This window comes from Scyliorhinus canicula, chromosome 9, assembly GCF_902713615.1.
Source record: "Scyliorhinus canicula chromosome 9, sScyCan1.1, whole genome shotgun sequence".
NCBI classification, from domain to species: Eukaryota; Metazoa; Chordata; class Chondrichthyes; order Carcharhiniformes; family Scyliorhinidae; genus Scyliorhinus; species Scyliorhinus canicula.
This window is the reverse complement of record NC_052154.1, coordinates 64,968,890-64,980,919: the sequence shown is the minus strand read 5'-3', so window position 1 is coordinate 64,980,919 and position 12,030 is coordinate 64,968,890. Positions and strand designations below refer to the sequence as shown.

Sequence of the window (12,030 nt, the reverse complement as noted above, 5' to 3'; positions counted from 1 at the left end):
GGGGGGTGTTGTTGGGTTACGGGTATAGGGTGGATATGTGGGTTTGAGTAGGGTGATCATTGCTCGGCACAACATCGAGGGCCGAAGGGCCTGTTCTGTGCTGTACTGTTCTATGTTCTATGGTGCCTCCTTCCATAGCAAGCACAAAATTTACAAGCTGTATGATGATGCCACCATTTTTATCAGGTTTTTCTAAAAAGAAACTTGTTGGGACACGTGAAGTCAAATGTATGGGGTTTTTGTTATGTTTTTCTTCAATCTAATTAACTGGTTTAGGTTGTCTGAATGTCGCAGGGCCCCATTATTGATGTTCTAATGCACTGTTTCGGTGATCTGCAATTGGATACATAAATATGAATGATTGTCACGTGAGGAATAAATAGTCTGGAGTAGGGGACTAAGACCAAGTAACAATGTTAGAAACACGGCCGACCCCAGGGTCAGGTAATGAATACAGTCTATAGGACAATAGAGTGTTCAGGAAAGGAGGTGCAACCTGAGATGTGAAGGACATCTGGGGAGACGGAGAATGTCGATCCTGTGGGAGGTGAAAAGTTACACCATCAGCCTGCTCTGGTTAGTGCAAAATGATGATGCCCCCATTTTTGATCAGGTTTTTCTAAAAAGAAACTTGATCAGTTGAGAGACCTATGGTTTTCAAGGTGGCTGGACCAGTTGAAGTATCTTTTTAAAAAAGCATGTTGGATGCTTGGCTTTGTAAATGGTGACAGAAACAAAAGCAAGGAAGTTGAAGTGCTGATTAGGCCTCAGCTTGAGTATCGTCCACACTTGGACAGGATGTTAAGGCGTTGGCGAGAGTGCAGAGGAGATTTACTAGAATAGAATATTGGAGTTAAGTTATGCAAAGAGATTAGAGAAGTTGGGTTTGTTCCCCTTGGAGCAGAACCGGTTAAAAGGAGAGTTAATAATGGTGTTTGAAACCTTGAACAGTTTTCATAAAGTAGATAAAATATTGTTTCCAGTTTTAGAAAAGAGATTGATTTAAGGTAATTGACAGAAGAATCCAAGGTAATAGAGGGTTGATTAGGGTAATGCAGTTGATGTGATAGAATATGGACTTCCAAAAGGTGTTTGATTAAAGTACCGCATAATAGACTTGTCAGCAAAGTTGAAACCCGAAACCTAAAATGGGTAGTGGTAGCAAGAATGCAAACTGGCTGATTGACAGTCAGAGTGGAGGTAAATGGTCGTTTCATAGCCTGGTGGAACATCTACAGGGGGGGGGGGGGGGGGGGGGGGTGCTGATACTAGGTCTATTGCTGCTACATGGGATATGCAATGCACAATTTAAAAATTTGTTGGTGACACCCAATTTGGAAATATTGTGAACTTTGAGGAGGATAATATGCAGTTTGGTGGAATAGTCACTCGTGGCAGATGAAACTTAATGCAGGAAAGTCTGAAGTGAATGTTTTGGTGGGAAAGAACGAGTAGAGGAGATGTAATATAAAAGACTACAATTCTAAAGGGGATGCAGGAATAGAGACACCTCGGGGTCTACAATATATATTATATATATTATATATACGTACACAAATCGTTGAAGGTTGCAGGGCAAGTTGAGGAAGTAGTTAAAAAGGCATGTGGGATTCTGGTCTTTATCTGGAGAGTACAAAGCAAGAAAGTTGTGATGAAAATTTATAAAGCACTATTTGCACCTCAGTGGGGTATCGCTGCCACATTTGGGCACTCCACTTTAGGAAGAATGTGAAGGCTTTAGAGAGTTTGCAGAAAAAGTTTATAAAAATGATCCAGGCATGAGAGACTTCAGTTAAGCGAATAGAATAGAAAAGCTGCAAGTTGTTCTTTTTTTTAAATATAATTTTTATTGGAATTTTTTACAGAAAATATAAAACGTAACGACAAACAATGAAATGCAACAAAATAACCCATAATAACTGTATCACCCCCAGACCGTATCGACGCATGTATCCCATCCCCCACCCCCCCCCAACCCCAATGAACAACAGAAGAACTTAAAAATAAATTTAAATTAAATAAACAAACATAGTAATCGTCCGCCCCCCCCCCCCCTCCCCGGGTTGCTGCTGCTACTGTCCCTGTACCCTATCGTTGAGCCAGAAAGTCGAGAAAAGGTTGCCACCGCCTAAAGAACCCTTGTACCGACCCTCTCAGGGCGAATTTGATCTTCTCTAGCTTAATGAAACCCGCCATGTCATTGATCCAGGTCTCCACGCTTGGGGGCCTCGCATCCTTCCATTGTAGCAAGATCCTTCGCCGGGCTACTAGGGATGCAAAGGCCAGCACACCGGCCTCTTTCGCCTCCTGCACTCCCGGCTCCACCCCAACCCCAAAAATCGCGAGTCCCCATCCTGGCTTGACCCTGGATCCCACCACCCTCGACACCGTCCTCGCCACCCCCCTTCCAGAACTCCTCCAGTGCCGGGCATGCCCAGAACATATGGGCATGGTTCGCTGGACTCCCCGAGCACCTGACACACCTGTCTTCACCCCCAAAGAACCTACTCATCCTCGTCCCAGTCATGTGGGCCCGGTGCAGCACCTTGAATTGGATGAGGCTAAGCCTCATCTGACGCCTCCTCCGCCTCCTGCATAACCTTGTAGATATCAGATATCTTCCCCTCTCCGACCCAGACCCCCGAAAGCACCCTGTCGCTCACCCCCCTCGCGGGAAGCGAAGGGAATCCCTCCACCTGCCGCCTAGCAAATGCCTTTACCTGCAGATACCTGAACATGTTCCCCGGGGGGAGCCCAAATTTCTCCTCCAACTCCCCCAGGCTCGCAAACCTCCCATCAATAAACAGGTCCCTCAGCTGTCTGATGCCCGCTCTGTACCAACCCTGAAATCCCCCATCAATGTTCCCCGGGACGAACCTATGGTTCCCCCTTAACGGAGCCTCCATCGAGCCCCCCACTTCTCCCCTATGTCGCCTCCACTGCCCCCAAATCTTGAGGGTAGCCACCACCACCGGACTCGTGGTATACCTCGTAGGAGGGAGCGGCCACGGCGCCGTTACCAGGGCCCCCAGGCTTGTATCTCCACAGGATGCCCCCTCCATCCGTTTCCATGCTGCCCCCTCCCCCTCCATTACCCACTTGCGCACCATCGACACATTGGCCGCCCAATAATACCCCGAGAGATTGGGTAACGCCAGCCCCCCCCCCCATCTCTACCCCACTCCAAGAAGACCCTCTTCACCCTCGGGGTCCCAAGTGCCCAAACAAAGCTCATGATGCTGCTAGTCACCCTTCTAAAAAAGGCCCTAGGGATAAAGATGGGCAAACACTGATAAAGGAACAAGAACCTCGGGAGAACTGTCATTTTGACGGACTGCACTCTACCCGCCAGCGATAGCGGCACCATGTCCCACCTTTTAAATTCCTCCTCCATCTGTTCCACCAGCCTGGTAAAATTAAGCTTATGGAGAGTCCCCCAACTCCTGGCCACCTGCACCCCCAGGTATCTGAAACTCTTCACTGCCCTCTTAAACGGGAGTCTCCCAATTCCCTCCTCCTGATCACCCGGGTGTACTACAAATACCTCACTCTTGCCTAAATTTAACTTATAGCCCGAGAAGCCCTCAAATTCCGCTAACAGCTCCATCACCCCCGGCATTCCCCCTTCTGGATCCGCCACATACAACAGCAGGTCGTCCGCATACAGCGCTACACGATGTTCCTCCCCACCCCGCACCAGACCCCTCCATCTCCCTGACTCCCTCAACCAAAGGTTCAATCGCCAGTGCAAAGAGCAAGGGGGACAGGGGGCACCCCTGCCTGGTCCCACGGTAGAGCCTAAAGTACTCTGATCTCCTTCCATTGGTAACTACACTTGCCATCGGAGCCGCGTAGAGCAGCCTCACCCATTTGATGAATCCCTCCCCGAATCCGAACCGCTCCAGCACCTCCCACAGGTACTCCCACTCAACTTATCAAACGCTTTCTCCGCATCCAGCGCCACCACTATCTCCGCCTCCCCCTCCACTGCCGGCATTATAATAACATTTAACCGTCTCCGCACATTCGTGTTGAGCTGCCGTCCCTTGAAAAATCCTGTCTGATCCTCGTGTATCACCCCGGCACACAGTCCTCTATCCTGGTGGCCAGGATCTTCGCCAGCAACTTAGCGTCAACATTGAGGAGCGAGATAGGCCTGTATGATCCACACTGCAAGGGGTCCTTATCCCGCTTTAGGATCAGAGAGATCAGTGCCCGCGACATCGTCGGGGGAAAAGCCCCCCCCTCCCATGCCTCATTGAAGGCTCGCACCAACAGGGGACCCACCAGATCCGCATACTTTTTATAAAATTCCACCGGGAGCCCGTCCGGCCCCGGCGCCTTACCTGACTGCATTTGTCCAATCCCCCTGACTAGCTCCTCCAACTCTATCGGCGCCCCCAGCCCCTCTACCAGCTCCTCTTGAACCCTTGGGAACCATAGCCTGTTCATGAAGCTCTCCATCCCCCCTCTCCCCATCGGAGGTTCCGACCGGTACAGTTCCTCGTAGAAGTCCCTAAAGACCCCATTTACTTCTGTCCCCTTCTGCACTACATTCCCACCCCTATCCGTCACTCCACCAATTTCCCTAGCCGCATCTCGCCTGCGGAGCTGATGCGCCAACATCCTGCTTGCCTTCTCCCCATACTCGTATACCGTGCCCTGCGACCTCCTCCACTGTGTCTCCGCCTTTCTGGTGGTCAACAAGTCGAATTTGGCTTGCAAACTACGCCGTTCCACCAGCAACCCCTCCTCCGGTGCCTCCGCGTATCTCCTGTCCACATCCAGGAGCTCCCCCACCAGTCTCTCCCTCTCCTTCCTCTCCCTCCTTTCCCTATGGGCCCGGATGGAGATCAGCTCCCCCCGGATCACTGCTTTCAGAGCCTCCCAGACCATCCCCACCCGGACCTCCCGTGTGTCGTTGGTATCAAGATACCCCTCAATACTTCCCCGGACCCTCCTACACACCTCCTCATCAGCCAGCAGCCCCACATCCAGGCGCCAGAGCGGGCGCTGGTCCCGCGCCTCCCCCATCTCCAGATCAACCCAGTGCGGAGCATGGTCTGAAATTGCTATGGCCGAATACTCTGCATCCTGCACCTTCGGGATCAATCCCCTGCTCAGGATGAAAAAATCTATTCGGGAATAGACCCTATGGACATGGGAGAAAAAGGAATACTCCCGCGCTCTCGGCCTCCCAAACCTCCAGGGATCCACCCCTCCCATCTGGTCCATAAACCCCCTCAGTACTTTGGCCGCCGCCGGTCTCCTACCCGTCCTTGAACTGGACCGGTCCAGTGGGGGATCCAGCACTGTGTTAAAGTCTCCCCCCATGATCAGGCCCCCTGCCTCCAGGTCCGGAATGCGGCCCAACAAGCGCCTCATGAAGCCGGCATCATCCCAATTCGGGGCATATACGTTAACCAGCACCACCTTCTCTCCCTGCAGCCTACCCATCACCATAATATTCTGCCCTCCTTGTCCGACACCACCTCAGCCGCCTCGAACGCCACCCTCTTCCCCACCAGAATCGCCACCCCCCGGTTCTTCGCGTCCAATCCCGAGTGAAAAACCTGCCCCACCCACCCCTTCCTCAGACGAACCTGGTCCGCCACCTTCAAGTGGGTCTCCTGGAGCATAGCCACGTCCGCCTTCAGCCCCTTCAGATGAGAAATTACCCTAGTTCTCTTAACCGGCCCATTCAGCCCCCTCACGTTTCAGGTAATCAGCCGGATCAGAGGGCAACCTGCCCCTCTCCCCCGCCGGCTAGCCATAGCTTATCGACTGCTCGCCCCAGGCCAGCTCGCCCCGCCTGACCCGTTCCCCATGGCGATAACGCCTCTCCTCTACCCCCCCCGGCCCACGCCAGCTCCTTCCTGGCCATTCCAGCAGCAACCCGGTTTCCCCCCACCCCCCCAGGTTAGGACCCCTCCTAGCTGCGACGCACCCTCCATGGTACTTCCGTGAGTCAGCTGACTTCTGCTGACCCGGCAGCTCCTGCCAAAACCCATCTCCTCCCGGCATGGGGTCATCCCCCTCTTGCCACACCTCCTTGGCACCGCTTCAGCGCGGGAAAGAAAACCAGTAGAGGCCACGCCCCCACCTCCAGCTCCGCCCCCCCTGCCCCGCAGCACGGACAACCAGAGGAAAGCCCGCGCTTTCACACTGCCACACCCCACCCTTCTGACGCAGCTCCTCAAAATCCAGTTTCACCCCAACCCCCAGCCCCGTACAGAAGAGAACATATAAAGCACATGCCCCCAACGTTCCCCACACCCACACCCAACAGACAAACCCACCCGGAAACAGAGCAAAAATAAAACCAGCATTAAAAAAAACACGTGTCAAAATTGAAGAACAGCAACAGCAAAAAACAGCAACAGCCATAGTGTGTCCCCAGACCCTAGTTCGAGTCCAGCTTCTCCGCCTGTACAAAGGCCGACGCCTCCTCCGGGGACTCGAAGTAGTGGTGCCGGTCCTTATATGTCACCCACAGACGCGCAGGCTGCAGCATTCCAAATCTGACCTGCTTGGCATGCAGCACCGCCTTCGTCCGGTTGAACCCGGCCCGCCGCTTTGCCCACCTCCGCACTCCAGTCCTGGTAGATTCGCACTACAGAATTCTCCCACTTGCTGCTCCTCTCTTTCTTGGCCCAGAGCAGCACACACTCCCGGTCACTAAATCGATGGAACCGCACCAGCACCGCCCGCGGGGGTTCATTTGCCTTAGGCCTCCTGGCCAGCACTGTGAGCTCCCTCAAGCTCCAGGGACAAATGGAAGAACCCCGCTCCCATCAACAAGCTCAACATCGTGGTCACGTACGACGGGAGATCCGACCCTTTCAGCCCCTCCGCCAGGCCCAGGATCCTCAAATTCTTTCACCTCGTGCGAACGTCCAGCTCCTCCAAGCGGTCTTGCCACTTTTTGTGAAGTGCCTCGTGCAACTCCACTTTCCCCACGAGGACCACGGCCTCCTCCTCCCGCTCAGCGGCCTGCTGCTGCAACTCCCGAATGGACGCCTCCTGGGCCGCCTGGGTCCCAAGCAGCTTGTTGGTAGTCGCATTCAGGGAGTCCAGCAACTCAGCCTTCAGCTCCGCAAAACAGCGCAGAAGAGAGGCCTGCTGCTCCTGCGCCCACTTCCACCAGTCCTCGGGTGTTCCGCCGGCCACCATTTTGTCCTTCTTCCCCCGCTTTTCTTGGGGAGCTGCTGCAGCTTTTTCCTTTGCCCCACTCCGGGTGAGCACCATAAATTATGGGGAATGCTCCTCTAGACACCTTCCCCCACCGGGATTCGTCGAGACGGCGCCGTTTGAGGCCCTCAAATCGGCCCAAAAGTCCTTAAGTAGCGGGAGCTGCGGTGCGAAGCCGCACCTACAAAGCCGATTTTCTGACCGCTCCACTCCTAGTCCAGGTCATCCACCGGTGGAGAATCTGAGAAGGAGTGTTCCCACACGGGGAAAAGTCCAAACAGCACCACCATGAGCCCTTAAAAGAGCCCCAAAGTCCGAAAATAGTGGGAGCCACTGAACGTGCGGTTTAGCTCCGCATCACCGCTACCGGAAGTCCGTTTCCGCTTCTTCAATGGCCTTGGTGAGATCTCTTCACAGTTCTTCCCTCTGCTGCTAGAATTCAGCTTTCATAAAGGCCCTCAGGTCAGCTTGAGACCTATCAGCTGGCCCTTCCCCCGCTTGCATGCTTGCAGAGGCTTTCGTTTGCTGCTGTTCAGACAAATCTTGCACTGTTTCTGAGGGTCTGATAACCAAGAAACATCCTATTCCTGGGGGAAAATACTCCTTGAACCTTCACCCACGCCTTTTCATCGAAATTCCAAATCGAAAGAGCTCTTTTCTGCAACCTTAGGCAGGAGCTGCCTAAGTGTACACACTCACTGTATGATGCACACCGGAAGTCTCAAGCTGCAAGTTGTTCTTGAAGAAGTTTGAGAGATGTTCAAAATCAAGAAATGAGGAGAAACTGTCTGTTGGTGGAAATGCGAAGAACCAGAGGACACAGATAGTGACTGGCAAAGATGACACCGACATGAGGAAAAACTTTCTTATGCAGCACGTGTTTAGGATTTGGAATGAACATCCAGAGAATGTGGGGGAAACGGATTCTTTTTTTTTAAAAAGCGTATTTTGTTACAAACATGTATCAAAGCAGGTTACAATAGGTAAACACCCCAGGAAACATACTCCCCAACATTCAACTATACAGTCTGTACCGATTTTTCCTTTTTCAGCGCCCCCCCTCCCTTTTTGTGACGAATGGCTCCTCAAACACGGTTGCAACATGCCCCACCTTTTCTCAAACTCCCCTGCTGAGCCCTTTAACTCGTACTTTATCTCTCTAACCGCAGCGGGAAGCCTTACTGGTCACCCAACCATGCCGCTACCCCCGGTGGCGATACCGACCACCACTCCAGCAAAATTTGCCGCTGTGCAATCAGAGGTGAAGGCCACGACATCGGCCTTCCTCCTCTCCATGAGCTCCGGCTTCTCTGAAACCCCAAATATCGCCACCAAAAGGTCCGGGTCCTCCTCCTCCACCATCCTGGCTAAAACTGCGAACATTCCCGCCTGCAATCTTCCCAATTTTTTGCAACCCCAAAACATGTGTGCGTGATTCGCTGGCCCCCACCCACACGTCTCGCACTCATTTGCTACCCCCTGAAAGAACCCACTCATTCTCGCTCGAGTCATGTGTACCACCTTAAACTGTATCAGGCTCACCTTGCACAAGAGGATGTCCTGTTTACCCTTCGCAGTGCCTCACTCCATACTCTCCAATTGATCTCCATTCCCAAACCGGCTTTCAATTTCTCCTTGATCTTCACCACTTGCTCACCTCCATGCTCCCCCAGCCACTTGTATATACCCCCAATTTTCCCTCCCCTTCCACCTGGGAAGCAAATTCAATTGTGCCTTTCAAATGATCATTGGATAAGCACCTGAAAATAACAGGATTGCTGGTCTACAGGGTAAGGGGGAAAGTGGGACTAGCTGGTTCTCTCTTGCAGACAGCATGGACATGACGAACTGTGCAACTCCTGTGGTCTACTCTACGATTCAAAGTGACATTAGGAAAAATGTTTATCGGAGCGGCACAGTGGTTAGCACTACTGCCTCATGGCACTGAGGACTCTGGTTCGATCCCGGCTCTGGGTCTCTGCCCGTGTGGAGTTTGCACATTCTCCCTGTGGCTGCTTGGGCCTTACCCCCACATCCCAAAGATGTGCAGGATAGGTGGATTGGCCATGCTAAATTGCCCATTCATTGGAAAAAAATTCATTGGGTACTCTCAATTTATTTGTTTTTTGAGAAAAGAAAAAAGTTTTTTCAGTGAGTTTTGAACTGTAACTCACTGCCTGAAAGGTTGGTGGAAAAAGATTCAATCTGGGCGATACGGTGGAGCATTGGTTAGTACTGCTGCCTATGGTGCTGAGGACCCGGGTTTGGCCCTGGGTCACTGTCCGTGTGGAGTTTGCACATTCTCCCAGTGTCTGCGTGGGTCTCACCCCCACAACCCAAAGATGTGCAGGGTAGGTGGATTGGCCACTCTAAATTGACCCTTAATTGGAGAAAAATAATTGGGTACTCTAAATTATTTTTTTTTTAAAAGGAAAGTGATTCAATCAACTTTGTAAAGGGAATAAGTACTTAAAGGAGAAAAGTTTGCAGAGTGAAGGAGACACATTTGCAGGGTTGAGAATACCGGACATGGGAATGGCTAATTTGGATGGCTCTTTTAAAGATCCAGTATAAACCAGAATTGCCACACTTTGTGCTGTAAACATTTTTGATTCTATACAAAATATTAAAGTTATTGAGAGAATCTAGTGAGGGGCATATTCCTTTACTTTCCTTTGCACTTTTGCAATTCTTTCTGTATTAAAAATTGTTTTTCATTGTAAGGCAGAGAGTATTAGAGCGGTAGTAAATACAGCAGAAATGGGATGTAACCATTCACCCACAGTCCTGCCCCTCATTATTGCCCCTCATGGATCCACTCTGTGGTGTGAAGGGAATGTTCCCCTCTAAGGGGAGGTGCTGGTGTCCTCCTCAGTCACCAGCCAGCATCCATTTAGCTGCCAATCCAGAATAATAACAGCATGGTATTGGGTGCTAGCCTGCTAATATATATTTATAGTCCAGAAAGTATGCATAAGATTGTAGGATTCTATCCATTTCCTCTGGATTAATTTGTGTATAAGTGAAGTGAAGGATGAGTTGACTTCTAGTCAGCCAATTGGTGTGTGATTTGTTTTAGTCTGACAGAAACAATTAAAATTCACATGTTTCTCTAAGCTAAGCTGCCAAAAAAATTGTTGTAGATAGACAATTTTACAGATATTACCTGGTAGGGAATGTGCACCCTTTAAAAATAGAGACACATCTCACTTCAGTACGTTGTGGCATAGATTACAGGAGCAGGGACATTATTTGTTGGAGCTGTAAAATACCCAATACCATGCTTTTATTATTCTGGATTGGCAGCCAAATGGATGCTGGCTGGTGACTGAGGAGGACACCAGCACCTCCCCTTAGAGGGGAACATTCCCTTCACACCGCAGAGTGGATCCATGAGGGGCAATAATGAGGGGCAGGACTGTGGGTGAATGGTTGCATCCCATTTCTGCTGTATTTACCACCGCTCTAATACTCTCTGCCTTACAATGAAAAACAATTTTTAATACAGAAAGAATTGCAAAAGTGCAAAAGAAAGTAAAGTAATATGCCCCTCACTAGAGGAAGGAAGTGATTGCATTGGAGGGAATGCAGAGGAGATTCACCAGGATGTTACCTGGGTAGGAGCATTTAAACTGTGAAGAGAGACTGGATAAGCTTGGGTTTTCTTTCGGGCAGAGAATACTGAGGAGGGACCTGATTGAGGGGTATGGATAGGAAACAGCTATTCCCCTTAAGTTAAAGGGTCAATAACAAGGGGGCACGATATTGCGGTGAGGGGCGGGAGGTTTAGAGGGGATTTGAGGAGAAGGTGGGAGTCTGGAATGCACTGCCTGGGAGGGTAGTAGAGACGGGAAATCTTACAATCTTTAAAAACTACGTGGATGAGCACTGAAAATGCCAACTGATTGAAAGTGCGATTAGTGTAGATTTAGTATAGTTTCATCAGTGCAGATCGATGGGCTGAAGGGCCTCTTCTGTACTGTGTGACTCATCAACTCTTTGGATTAGTGTCATAAAGGATGAATTTAGTTGTACACAGGGCCTGTATATAAGGGTTCAAGTGCGCCACCTTGTGACAATACTCTCTGATGCAATTGTAATGAGATCTGCAATGCAGAATCTATTTACTGCGAGATTACATGCTATCCCAGCTACTGAGTAGTTGTTGCTTTTAAAACTATTAATTGGTGCTTTGGATTTATTTTACAGGAATAGCATTCACAGACCTGCCTGTAAGTATAAATAACTGTTTTCCCTCGTCCTGAAACCTAATAAAAATGTTCTGTAAATAACATCTATACCAGAAGCAATTTGTTGTGAAAGTTGGGTCCAAGGTTGCAGAGGATGTGTTTTTGATGTGTTTTTTTTTTTAAAAAGTTTTTTTTTAAATACTGTCCCTGATACTCCAGTTATAATAATGGCAAAACTGCCAGTGTATGCCATCATTCCTCTGTAAAACAAACAGCAACATCTGGTGACTACACCTGCACAGTTAAACACACAAATCCAAAAGCTGCTGTCATTGATTTGCCACTCCTCCATGGGGTGTGCTGTTGAGATTCTTTCCACTTTTTACACTTGCTTTAAAAATTCTTGGAAGTTTTTTTTCTTGTTGAATGAGATGTAAGTGGTTTTTTAATAGTGTGTATTAAGTCATAATTACTGCTGAACAATCTTTATGCTCCTGTAAAACTAATTTTGTTTGTGGAATGTCAAATTTCCCCATTATGATCAAAAATTTTGTAATTATTTCCAAAAAATTTGTTTGATGTTTCAACTTTGCCCGTAATCCCAAGTGTATACCCCAATCTTTAACTGTTGATCAAAGCTTTATATTTC

The 12,030-nt window shown here is 49.7% G+C and overlaps 1 protein-coding gene across 4 annotated transcripts in view; it reads left to right on the top strand.

The window, feature by feature from the left end:
• The window catches only part of ranbp10 (RAN binding protein 10), a 191,097-nt gene that overhangs the window by 132,246 nt on the left and 46,821 nt on the right, over window positions 1–12,030 (top strand). For all 4 annotated transcript variants that reach the window (XM_038806801.1, XM_038806800.1, XM_038806797.1 and 1 more), the window contains one exon: window positions 11,401–11,423. In XM_038806801.1, the coding sequence (XP_038662729.1) occupies window positions 11,401–11,423 (23 nt within the window). The remainder of the gene's footprint in view (window positions 1–11,400; window positions 11,424–12,030) is intronic.